The 12105-nt window shown below is 53.1% G+C and overlaps 1 protein-coding gene across 1 annotated transcript in view; it reads right to left on the reverse strand.

Moving 5' to 3' along the window:
* Positions 1-12105, reverse strand: part of Abcc3 (ATP binding cassette subfamily C member 3) — a 49139-nt gene that overhangs the window by 20298 nt on the left and 16736 nt on the right. Inside the window, 13 exon segments of the mRNA XM_059271557.1 lie at positions 232-319; positions 654-800; positions 920-1123; positions 2707-2799; positions 3528-3689; positions 3785-3962; positions 7511-7702; positions 8882-9013; positions 9695-9756; positions 10008-10133; positions 10781-10918; positions 11129-11254; positions 11597-11773. Of these exon segments, the coding sequence (XP_059127540.1) occupies positions 232-319; positions 654-800; positions 920-1123; positions 2707-2799; positions 3528-3689; positions 3785-3962; positions 7511-7702; positions 8882-9013; positions 9695-9756; positions 10008-10133; positions 10781-10918; positions 11129-11254; positions 11597-11773 (1825 nt within the window).

A 12105-nucleotide genomic window follows, 5' to 3' on the forward strand; every position in this document is an offset into this window, starting at 1 on the left:
GACCAAGATGCATAGGGTCAGCACGTCTAGGACTTTGGAAGACCGCAGGGAGGTCTGGGAGGAGTGTGAGCAAGGGAGAGGATCCCCAGCAAAGACAGAGGGAGGGGCACGAGGAGCCGTGGGGGAGGGGCTGATTAGGAGAGGGGCTGTAGAGTTCAGAGAAGAAAGGGGGTCACAGGAAGAATCTTAGAAACTTGGAGCAGAATTTCCCTGGAGTAAGGGTGTTGGGACCTGGGGAGATGGTCTTTCTTTCCACACACTGGGGGTCAAGTTCATCTTGGTTCAGGAAATCCTGGATCCGTTTCAGAGACACACTGGCCTACAGGAGGGTGTGGATTAGTTTTACCATTGCTCTGTGGGTGCCTAACTTCTGAGGCTAAGCAGGGCCTCCTGAGGACCTACTCACTAATGCTGGGGCCCCTCCTATAATCAAGTCTTACATGGCTCTCACTGTCTGAAGATAAGGTCCAGATGGCAACAAGGAGGCTGTGTCAGGAACTCAGGCCCTGTGATCCAAACCACCTACTTAGCCTCCACGGCTTTCCCTGGCCCCAGGACTCTCCCCATTTGATTATCCGTTGATCCTAAGTGACCCCTGACTGACCTTCCCACATATCCTAAATATAATAGACACCCTTTTTGCCCTGGGTTACCTGGGTCAGGCCACTGATTAACTGAGGCAGCATGTTGAGGGGGATCTTTAAGATATTGAACAAAGACAAGGACACAAAGGCCTTCTCGGCATCCAGCACATTGTTCTCATCCACACACACGTACACTCCGAGGGTGATCAGGGTCACCTGGGTAGCATGGGAATGAGCGTCATGGTGGGATCTGTTAGGTTCCAGGGACCCTCAAGACCTGGGCTGGCCTAGCCACAGCCAGGAACCCCATACCAGCTGCAGAAAGCCTCCCTCACCAGAAAGGGGGTGCAGATCCAGATGAAGGTGGAGACAGCCTGCAGGTAGGCACCCTTGCGCAGCAGCTGGAGCTCTCCCTGCCTGATGCCTTCTACCTGCTCCAGGAAGCTGGGCTCCCAAGCGTACAGCTTCAGCACTTTGATGCCATTCAAGATCTCATTCATCAGTTTGATGCGAGAGTCCTTGAACTTCATTTGTTGTACCTGTACGGAAAGGATCAGTGGTACACCCTTCCCCCTCTCCAGATCTCCTACCCACTGGGCTCACACTTCCAATACCAGCTCATCTATCATAGCCATTGCATGTTGCCCCACAGGCCTCCCCACCACACCTCAAACACCCAGACCCCTGTCCCCCACAACCTGTGTCCTCTGACTCAGAAGTACAGCTCCGTCCTTAGCGTCACTACCACTTACCTCACCAGGTAGCATCCTCTGCCCCTGCCTCCCATTCCCAGCCCCACCTCTTTATACAACATCCCCGGTCCGACTATGAGCCTCCCAGAGGCAGGAATTGTTTGTTTTTCTGTTCACTCAGGTCCTGATCTAAGGCCTGGCATATCACAGTGATTTTTCCACCCAGTTCTTATTTGCTGAGTGCCTATGTGTCCAGCCGTGTGCCAAATGCAGGATAGCATGATGAACAATTCAGATGTGGCCCTGGCCACCATAGAGCTGACAATCTGATGGTAGAGGCAGACAATAAAACGTAAATGTCAGGGAAAGAACAGGATTCAGTAAGGGGAGAAACAGGTAGGGGCAGGGGAATGACCTTGGGATAATCAAGATGGTTCTCTGAAGGAAGTGATGTTTCTGCTGAGAAGTAAAGGAAGGGAAGATGTTAAAGAGGCAAGGAGAGCGGGGAATGTTCCAGGAAGAGGGAAGAGTACATGTAGTGGCCCAGAGCCACATAGAGTTTGGTTCTTAAAGAAAGGAAAAGCCAGCATGTCTGGAATGTGGCCATCCCATGAGGATTAGAAATGGAGGCATGCAAGGTCCAATGGAGCCTGGAAGGTGGTTGTGGTGGGTTGAATAAGAATGGCCCCCATAGGCTCATATATTTGAATGCTAGGTCACCAGAGTGTGGCACTCTTTGAACGGATTAGAAAGATTAGGAGGTGTGGTGTTGTTGGAAAAAATATGTCATTTGGGGTGGCCTTTGAGATTTCAAAAGCCCATGCCAAGCCCAATCTATCTTTCTCCCTTTGGATGAGAATGTAGCTCTTAACTACTTCTCCAGCACCATGTCTGCCACACATGCTGTCGTGATGCTCTCCCCCATGCTGATAACAGACTAAGCCTCTGAAATTGTAAGCGAGCCCCCAATTAAATGCTTTCTTTCATAAGACTTGACTTGGTCATGGTGTCTCTTCACAGCAGTAGAACAGTGACTAAGACAGCGGTCTTAGGTAGTTTGTCATTTATTCTATGTGTAGACAGAGCTTCTGAAGACTTCAGTAATCATTTTCAGACGGATGATAACTCAGTGTCTAGTTAGCAACACTCTAGCACCATGAATGGTGCTCAACCTGTCTCTGGACTGCCACAGTTACTCTGGGCCTTGGTGTTTCTGCTGTGAAGTAAGACTGTCACTACAGTGATGAGGATAGAGAACTTAAGGTTTGTACAAGGGGCTGTGGTCATTCACATTCAGTGCAGGGAGTGGAGAAGTCCTGAGAGTAGAAGGTGAACATTGGCCCTCAAGTGCCAACCCCCTGCCCTTCCCCCCCCCCCCCCCCCCCCGGCTGGTGTTGCTGTCTAAAGCAAGTGCCTTCAGGTGCACTCACCTGGTAGGTTCGCATCTTCATGGACACAGCTCCATTGAGTGGTATGAGCAAGACTATGACAGCCACTCCAGCCAGGACTGATGGGCCCAGGATCTGAGGAGGCACGCAAGCGGGGAGTCAGGTACAATAGAGGAATTTATAGACAACCAAGGTCTGCAGACAGAGCTCAACAGACCCTGGCTGACTTGAAGTATGACGGGCAGGAGGCACAAGACATCGGTCAGGAGGGAAAGCCGCAGCCACATCAGCAGACACAGCCAGCTATCAGCTGATGAGCACAGGTGGCCAGCGGCACACAGAGAGAGGCATGTTCAAACTGGTCACTCTGGCACAGGTCTGGGATTCCGTTACTTAGATGGCCTGCCTGGGCTACACAGTGATTTCAAGATCAGCCTGGGCAACTAAGTGAGACCCCATCTTGAAATAAAAAAAAAATTCAAAGGGAAGAGGTGTTAGTAACAGAGTGTGTGCAAACATACACAGAACTCTGGGTTCAACCCCAGTGCTGCAAAGAAGACGAGAAAAGAGGAATGGAGAAGGCATGGTGGAGAAGATGGCGGCAAAGGAGGAGGCTGTACGGATACCCAAGAAAGATAATACAAACAGACCAGCAATGATAACTATAGTCACATCCACCCTGCCTCCAAACACCCTCTTGCCCCTGGCTTTTGAGGGATGAAACACAGCCTAGGATAGGAAGAGTGAGTGACCAAGTTCCCCTGGTACCTAGGGATGGTTTCACGGGCATGACATGGCTCATCTATCAGCACAAGATAGATGTAGTCAGAGGAAGGGGACAGAGGACAAGGTTCAGGAGTTACCTGCCAGAGGAAGTATATAGCCAAGATGACCTGCAAGGGTGCTGACCACAGGAGGTTGAGGAAGGGGGAAACATCCATGAAACGTTGAGCATCCACTGACATGAGATTGACCATTTCTCCCACAGTGGACTCACGTTTGACTGAGTTGGTGATGACCAGAGCCTGCAGATGAACGGCAAGGGGTGGATCAAGCCCATGAACCTCTCCCAAGCAACCCAGAATTGACCTCTCCTGGTGCGTGTCCCACTCTGACTGACCTTCCTGTAGACGACACCTATGATCGCAGTCCGTATCCTCAAGGCCATCACAAAGATGCATTGGTAATATTGGTGTAAGATCAGTGTCTGCATCATGGAGCTCATGAACATCAGCCCAGCCAGCAGGAAGCCCCACCAGGTGGGAGCCGTGGGGTCAGAAATAAACCTGATGAGTATGCTGCCGGGGAAGGGGGGAGACCAGGTATGAGGCCGGTGTGCTCTTCAGCCTGTCTCCCATGCAGCAGCTCTTATCACCAGCCTTGCCTGCTTGTCCTTAAATGTCATGGCAGGCAGAAGAGGCACATTTTCACTGGCTACAGCAGCGGTTCTCAACCTATGTTTCGTGATCCCTTCGCCAAACTTCTACCTCCAAAAAATATTACATTATGATTCTTAACAGTAGCAAAATTACAGTTATGAAGTATCAACAAAAATAACTGTATGGTTGGGGTCGCCGCAATGTGAGGAACTGTATTAAAGGGTCACAGAGTTAGGAGGGCTGAGAACCACTGGCTTAGACCTTCCTACTCATTCTTGCGGGCTGCTGGGGGTTCTAGAATCCATCACAGGGCCACAAGGACTTTCATTCCACAAATCTACCCAACAATTGGCCCCAGTGCTATCTGGTCCCTTTGTTGGGACTCTTGTCCGCCTCTCCTATGACTTTCTTCACCTTGCTCATCTTACCTCCTGGCCTGTCCCCACTCCTTGCCCGCCACTCTCACCAGCTCCCTGTCTTCCCACTGAACTGCCCATTGAGAACTCCCTGACATCCCAATGCTTCCAAGCTTCCCCAAGCTCATCCTTTGCTTTCTTCTTCTAAGGGGAGTTATTCTGGCTTTCCAAGCCCTATTTTATCTCCCTGAGCCCAGGATCCAATCTTCCTGTTGGAATTTCCCCAACAGGAAGGTTGGGTCCCATTGTTGTATGATACTTAGTATTGTCGCCTCTTCTGGTAGCACTGTGCCTTCACTTATCGACACGACCAAGACTCACTATGTCATAAGACAAACATCCTCTCGACCTCATGGAGCTTTCTAGACACCATCAGAGTCAAGCTAGCCTTTCTCCTGGGGGCTGAATTGTGTCTTGACCTTCTGGTACCTATGAATGTGACCTCAAGTGGACATGGATGGGGTCTTTGTAGCTATAATCAGTTAAGATGAAGTCCTGCTGGAGAAGGGGGGAACATAATTCAGGGACTGTTGTCTTTTTTTTTTTTTTTTTTTCCTTTGAGACAGGGTTTCTCTGTATAGTTTTCGTGCCTGTCCTGGATCTCACTCTGTAGACCAGGCTGGCCTCGAACTCACAGAGATCCACCTGGCTCTACCTCCTGAGTGCTGGGATTAAAGATGTGAGCCATCACTGCCTGGCTGGGACTGTTGTCTTTATGAGAAGAGTGGGAAAAGAACATGTCCGTCGTACACACACACACACACACACACACACACACACACACACACTAGGGGGGTGGGGGGGGAGGTGGGGGGAAGAGTCGAGAAGGAGGGGAGGAGGAGGAGGCATGTGATAGATGCAGAGATCTGAGTGATGAATTTTCATGTCAGGAACACCAAGGACTGCTGACAACCACTCAAGCTGAAAGGCAGGCCTAGGAGAAATGCTCACTCAGTCTTTGGAAAACTCAAGTCTGAATTAGGGCATGGAGACATAGGTCTGAATCCCAGCACTTAAAAGGCTGAAGCAGGAGACCCATCAGTCAAGGCCAGTCTGGGCCCCAGAGTGACACTCAATCTCAAAAAAACAACAACAACAAAAAAAAAAAAAAAAAAAAAGAACTGATCCACGTGTAGTGGTGCACATCTTTAATCCCAGCACTCAGGAGGCAGGGGCAGGCTGATCTCTATGAGTTTGAGGCCAGTCTGGTCTGGTGTACAGAGTTCCAGACCAGCCAGTGCTACATAGTGAGATCATGCAAAAACAAAACAAAACAAAAACCCAAAAAAACAAAAACAAAACAAAACAAAAATACCAATCCCCCGGTAAGGTAGCGCACATCTGTAATCTCAGCACTTGGGAGGCAGAGGCAGGCACTTACACTCTGTAAGTTCCAGGCCAGCCTGGTTTACAGAGTGAGTTCCAGGACAGCCAGGGCTACACAGAGAAACACCATTTGGAAAAACCAAAAGCAACAGCAACAACAATAAGACAAAACTCACCAATCCTGTCAACACACCTTGATTTGGGACAGTGGAGCAGAACTGAGGGAATTAATTCCTATTGCTCCAAATTGCCCGCAGGACGATAACTCATCAGAACATTTCTGCAAACTATACAGGTGTCTTTGCAGCACATTTTGAGACTGTGATTTCCTTGCAGACACTCTCCACTGCTCTGGGGCCTTCTCCTGTGTCCCAGGCCCCAGCCATGGCAAAGTTGCTAACCAACTTCATGCCTCCTTCCTGGGACCGAGTTTGCGGGTTAATTTTGTCTATTGGAAGACTCTCTTTCTCCCAGAAGCACTCTCTGTGTTCATCTTGTGTCCCCAGCTCTGGACCTCTCTAATCCAGTCAGGGCTCTCTCCTTGTCTGTCAGGACTGCTGAGGCTCGCTGACAGACAAGGAGAGAGCCCTGGCTGCCTTAGAGGCTCAGGCCTCTTTTCCTCTCACAGACTAACTGAGCCCCAGACATGGGAGCCTGGACCTGCACTGAGAGGCATCCTCTTGGAGGGCCCACCTGGCCAGCACTCAGCCCTAGGCCTAAGCCTCTTTCTCTTCTGAAATCACCGTTCGGGGAAAGATCCATTGCCCCTCAGTGACTGCCCTGGATGGAGTAGCTCCTGAATCCTTGCCTCACTCCTGGCCTGGGCTGTCCTCTGACCTGCTTGGCTTACCTGCATCTTGCCACTCTGCCCTATCCCTCCCACACTGGGGCGGGGCCAGCCTTTGGAAACGTAACAGGATGCCCCTCCCTGGCGTCCTCTCTCCCCAGCCCTGCCCCACCTTTGGGTCACTTTCTCCAGTAGTCCTGAGTCATGCTTCCTCGACTCTTTGTGACTCAGCTGACTGCCCCTTCCCCTCTGCCTTCAATTACTTGTTTCTTCAAAGATAACCTTTTGAGCTGGCACATGTTCTCTGACCTGGCAGGCTGACTTCCTGGACTCCCCAGGCTTTTCCAGGCACACCTGGGACCCACTGTAATCTTCGGGAATTACCTTCGGCTTCTCCCTCAAGACTCTAAGACGACCTTAATGAATCTGCAGATCTAGGGGTGGCTGTTGTCGTGTCCCATGAACGCTTGTTGAATTGATGAGCGTGCACGTGAGGGGAATCAATGCAGGGCTCTACTCCATATCTCACCTTGCCATCTGGGAGCAGCCTCCAGTCCAAACCTCTCCCGTGACAGATGGCAGAGGCTGGCAGAGTGGAAAGGTCTCTGGAGTTGGACTTCAGAGCCCAGGACTCACATCTGCCTTGTCCTACCAGCTGTGTCTGTCACCTGGGTGTCTGCCTTCACATTTGTGAAGAAGGAAATAGGGGGACTTCCCCAGAGGACTCCCAAACAAGGTCAAAGGGGGACACTTATTACCGACAGGCACATGTATGTGCACATGTATGTGGAGAGGGAATGGGAAATTGAGGGAAAGGGGCAACGCCATTGACCAAGGGTCACCCAGAAAGCAGAGAGAGCTCTTGAATTCCCGCTCTAGGCCAGCCAGCCAGCCCTCCACCCAGGAGAAGGCTGCAGCAAGAGGGAGTGGGGTGAGACCTGAGCAGCTGTGGGTTGATGAAGGAGAGCAGGTCCTGGATCAGCTTGAAGCAGACACTCATGAGCAAGCTGGAGGTGAAGGTTCTCACCAAGGCCCACAGAAAGGAGGCCTTGGTCTGGGACTTAGGTCGGGCCCTCAGTAGGCCTTCATCCTCTCCTGGGATCTTTTGCTCAAATGCTGCACTCTGGGGCCTGTTTGGGGAATAAACAACAGTGGGTGGGAATGGGCACTGGATTCCAAGAGGCTAAGGGCCAGTCTAGGCTGGGCAGGCTGGAGGGAGAGGAGGAGGAGGAGGAGGAGGTGATGGGTTTTTTCTTGGCTTTCAGAACTGGAAGGGGGATAGACAACACAATTCCCCAGATGACTGTCTCCAGGTGCCGGTGTGCGCACGTGCGCACGTGCGCACGTGTGCGTGCGCACACACTTGCTGAAAGGAGAACTTTGTACCCAGCTCAGAGAAGTCTGTGGCCCTCCTGCTCCCAGAGCTGGCTCCAGCAGGGACACTGGGCAGGAGAGAGCAGAGCAGATACAGTAGGAGGCTTAGGCTTTGAGCAGCTGATCAGGGAGGGGATGGTGTTGGGGAACAGAGAGGGGGTACAGCAGGCAGCTGGGGGTTCCATAGGCCTCTCCAGATGCTCCAAGGCAGGGAAGCCACAATACTGTTATCCAAGCCTTTCCTTGTTCCATCAATAGCTAAAGGCCACCAGTGGCTCTGGGCTGACCAAGCATTGACTTCTAACCCTGGGTTGTGGAAAAAGGATAAGGGCTTGGCTGTGGGTCCTGGATGGGAGGCTGCTAGCTCAAAGGCCCTTGGCCTCAGGCTCTCTCCTCCAGGCCTGCTTCCAGGCAAGAGAGGCAGGAGTGAGAGGCCTGGCCTCGCCCTCACTAGGAAAACCCCTGCAATTTCTGATTCAAATCAGACACAGTGGAAGAGAGATCCATCAGGGCCCCTGGGCCAGTTGGGTGTGGGTTATTGCTCGGTCAGCTTCAGTAGGGAGACCTTGGCTGTATCTTTAAAGCTCTAAGCTTCAGTGCCCCGCTCGGAGTCAAGGGAACCATAGAATGAACACGGTTTGGCTGCTGAGAAAGTGAATGAGGTACTCTATATGCTAAGAGCTGTGCCTAGGAGACACTGAATGGGACACAAGTGTCAGCATCCCCTTGTCCTCGGCCAAACCAGGGAGGACAGGTCCCACCCAGGCCTCGCTCCCACCTGCAGCATCCTAAGGCTGCGGAGCCATCCCCTCCCTGTGCGTGCTGTTCTCCCCACTCCTGCCCACGCATCCCAGGTGTTTGAGCAACACCACGGGTAACGGGCGTGGCAAGCCAGAGCACTGAGAAGTTAGGGTGGGGACCCAGGGAGGCCTCACCCTGATGCTTGCTTCTGCTGCTTCTGCCACGCTTCCAGCAGCCGCTGGACCAACTTGTGAGAGCAGTCCTCCTCATCCAGAGTCCAGAGGTCCTGCTCCTCCAGGGGACGTCGGTAGCCAAGGATGGCCAGCCTGGAGGAGGGAGGAGGAATCCCCACGCGGGGTCAGAATTTAGAAGCCTAGAGCCGATATAGAGCCGATATCTCTAGTGCCTAAGGTCGAGGGAGGTTCCCCTTAATTGCAGCACCCATAGTCATCAGCATGGTAAACATGTTGCAGGTAGCTGCCTCTCCCCTCCTGACTTGCACCTACCTCTCTCTGCCTTGCTCCTACGTGTCCCCATATGCTCTATCTGTCTAAGGCTCTGCTGATGAAATTCCCACTGGCTAGGCCGGAGTGTATGTATACAAGGCAGGAGGGATTCAGGCCAGCCTCAGGTGCATGTGGTTAATGAGTTGTCACCCAGGTCACAGACACAATTATCCTGCTCAAGCTGCTCTGAGGGACAGCCAAGGAGATGACAAGCTGGAAGCTTATCCCAAACGGAAGAGCTCAGAGCTAATTATGATCCCCTTCCAGCCCTCTGAGCCCGTCTCTGTGGCCTGCCAGATGCAGGGATGGCCTGCAGCCTGGGAGCTAGACTGGACCAGGCTCAGCCTCCACACTCAATCCCCAACCCAAATAGCTACTTTTGCCCACCCTGGCCCACCCATCCAGTTATTGGGGTGGTAGTGTGAGAGAGGGGTAAGTTGGCTGATTCCTGGGGTTCTCTTTTCCCTCCTCAGGTCTAAGCTAGAGTAGGAGCCAACTCACTTTGTGAACCACCAGAAAGTCAGGCGGGAGAGAAAGCCAGCACTGGCCTCTGGGCAAGGATTCTAGAGGGTGAGAGAAGGGGACAAAGGGATCAGGAGTGTCCCCAGCATCTCAACACTCAGGAGAGGCAGGGAGGCCATTGATGCTTTCAGCCAGTTCACAGGCCGTGGAGGTGGCACCCCACTCCCCACTTTGGGTGAGATTGGAGGGATGGGGATGCTGCTGTCATTTGGGCTGAGGTACAAACTGTGAAGCGCCGGCCCCCCCCCCCCCCCCCCCCCCCCCCCCCCGCACCCTCCCATGACAAACTCACAGGGTTGACATTCTCTGGAGAGAACAAGGGCGCCTTCTCCTTGAAGCAGGACAGGAAGAGGGCGCAGAGCACCAGGGCGAAGTAGATGTAGAAAGTGGTGAAGCGGAAGGGATCTAAGATCTTACCCTGGGGGAGAGTGGAGAGGCACCTCAGAAGCTTTCAGGAAGGCTAGACTGCGGCTCAGCACCCTGAGGTGTCAGGCTCCTCTGGAGCAGCCAGAGGATGCTGCGTGGTGGGGAAGTGTTGTGGTGTTGGGGGTGGCGGCACGGTGGGGACTTGCCTTGAGCCAGGCATTGGGCTGACACAAAAACCAGCAGCTGGCTCCTTGTCTATGTCCTCCTGAGAGAGGGAGATGGGGGCCACCTGGCTGTCAGTGTTCCGACCCACCCACCATCAAAGAGCAAAGCCCCACTGAAGCGCGTGGGAAGAAACAGAAGAAATGAACGGGACTTCAGGGACACCTGCACATGGGATCATAACAGACACTTGCATCCACATTATATATTGAACTGGGGGATGGCAGTTTCAGAACTGTCCTCCCCTTCCTCTGTCCCAGAAGCACATAATCACGGCGGGATCTTGGACCTATTTCCTTGCATTGCTCAGATCTCCCACCTCCTGCCACCGAGCAGAGATGTAGCAGGTGGAGGGACAGCATAAAAGGTGCTGAAACCCTGGGGTTGAGGAGAAGCCTAGAATCAGCAGTGACCTTGAGCCTTGAAGCCACGCCCCTGACCAGGGCTAGACCTGGAAGGTCTGACCGATCCTCTTACCTCTGCCATGGCTGAGAGGATCTTGGAACGGAAGGGGATGACGGCACAGATCACACACAGGAGCCAGAAGATAATGAGCACCCCTGAAGACTGCACCCCACGAAGCCGCTCATACTGGATCAGCAGTGTGGCCAAGAGCTGTGCAGGAAGGGCCGGGAAGGCTTAGCCAAAGCACACACACCTAGGCCTGATCTAACCCCCTCCGGTGTGGTCAGATGTTTGGGAGTCATCCTCTGACAACTGCCATGTGTCCACCCTCTTTTTCAGAGCCCAGGGTCTCAGTATACTCCACACACCCCTGGAGACCTCCCCCCCCCCCCCCCCCGGTCTCCCGGGCCCCACACTAACCATGGTGACCCCCACCACCAAGGGTGTGACAAAGAAGACAGGAGCAGGGGCTGAGCCGTGGATCAGGCCATGGAAGGAGTAGAAGAGGTCCACCCATGAGACACACCACAGCAGGACACCTACGGCCTGCAGACAGTGCACAGGTTGGAGTCTGCATCCCCGACGGCAATGCGGGTCCCTGCTGGGGAGGGGTCCCTGCTCACGCAGCCACCATAAAGCTCTCAGACCTGCCTGGGCCTACTCAGAAGTGTGTCTAGGGTGGGTGATGGGAAGTTCTGTTGTTTGAACGTCCTACAACTTTCTAAACAGGGAAGGGCTCCAGACCCAGTCGGTAGGCTTCTAGGACCCAGAACTATGGGGCAGGGGCAGGCTGGGAACACTGGTTTAGCTGCTAATGGGGGCAAGGAGTTCATTAGAAGCAGAATCCCTCAGGTCCCCCCACTCAGAGGGCAACCCTGGGCCCCTGACCGTCTTGAGCCTGGACAAGTGGGTGAGGATGATGTAGCCCCGCTGGTGGTTCCTCAGGTAGAACAAGTAGCAAGGCAAGGCAGCCCACAGGTAGATGCAGGGGATCCAGGCCAGCAGGGAGTTCTGGAAACAGGGTGTGAGGTCTGGAGTATCGGTGTATACAGACAGGTTGGAGTCCTGGGGAACAGAAACGGAACAGTTCAGGCGTTGTCATAACCTCCAGCACGTGTAGTTGTCCCTCAGGGAGGTGGCTGGACTAGGGAGCCACTCCATCCACCCAGGATGGGCGTGGGCATGGGTGGAGGATGGGTGAGGGCAAGAGACTGAATATGTATGTGAACAGGTGAGCAGGGATGGCCTGGTGTGAACTCCTAGGGAGCCTGAGGCTGCCTCATTTCCTCATACTCTTTCTGAGGGATAATTTAAGCGCAATATAACTGCACCCATTTAAAGTGTACAATTCACTGAGTTTAACAGTTGCATAACCCCTCAAAACCATTGCCACAATA

Source organism: Peromyscus eremicus, chromosome 8a, assembly GCF_949786415.1.
Source record: "Peromyscus eremicus chromosome 8a, PerEre_H2_v1, whole genome shotgun sequence".
NCBI lineage: Eukaryota > Metazoa > Chordata > Mammalia > Rodentia > Cricetidae > Peromyscus > Peromyscus eremicus.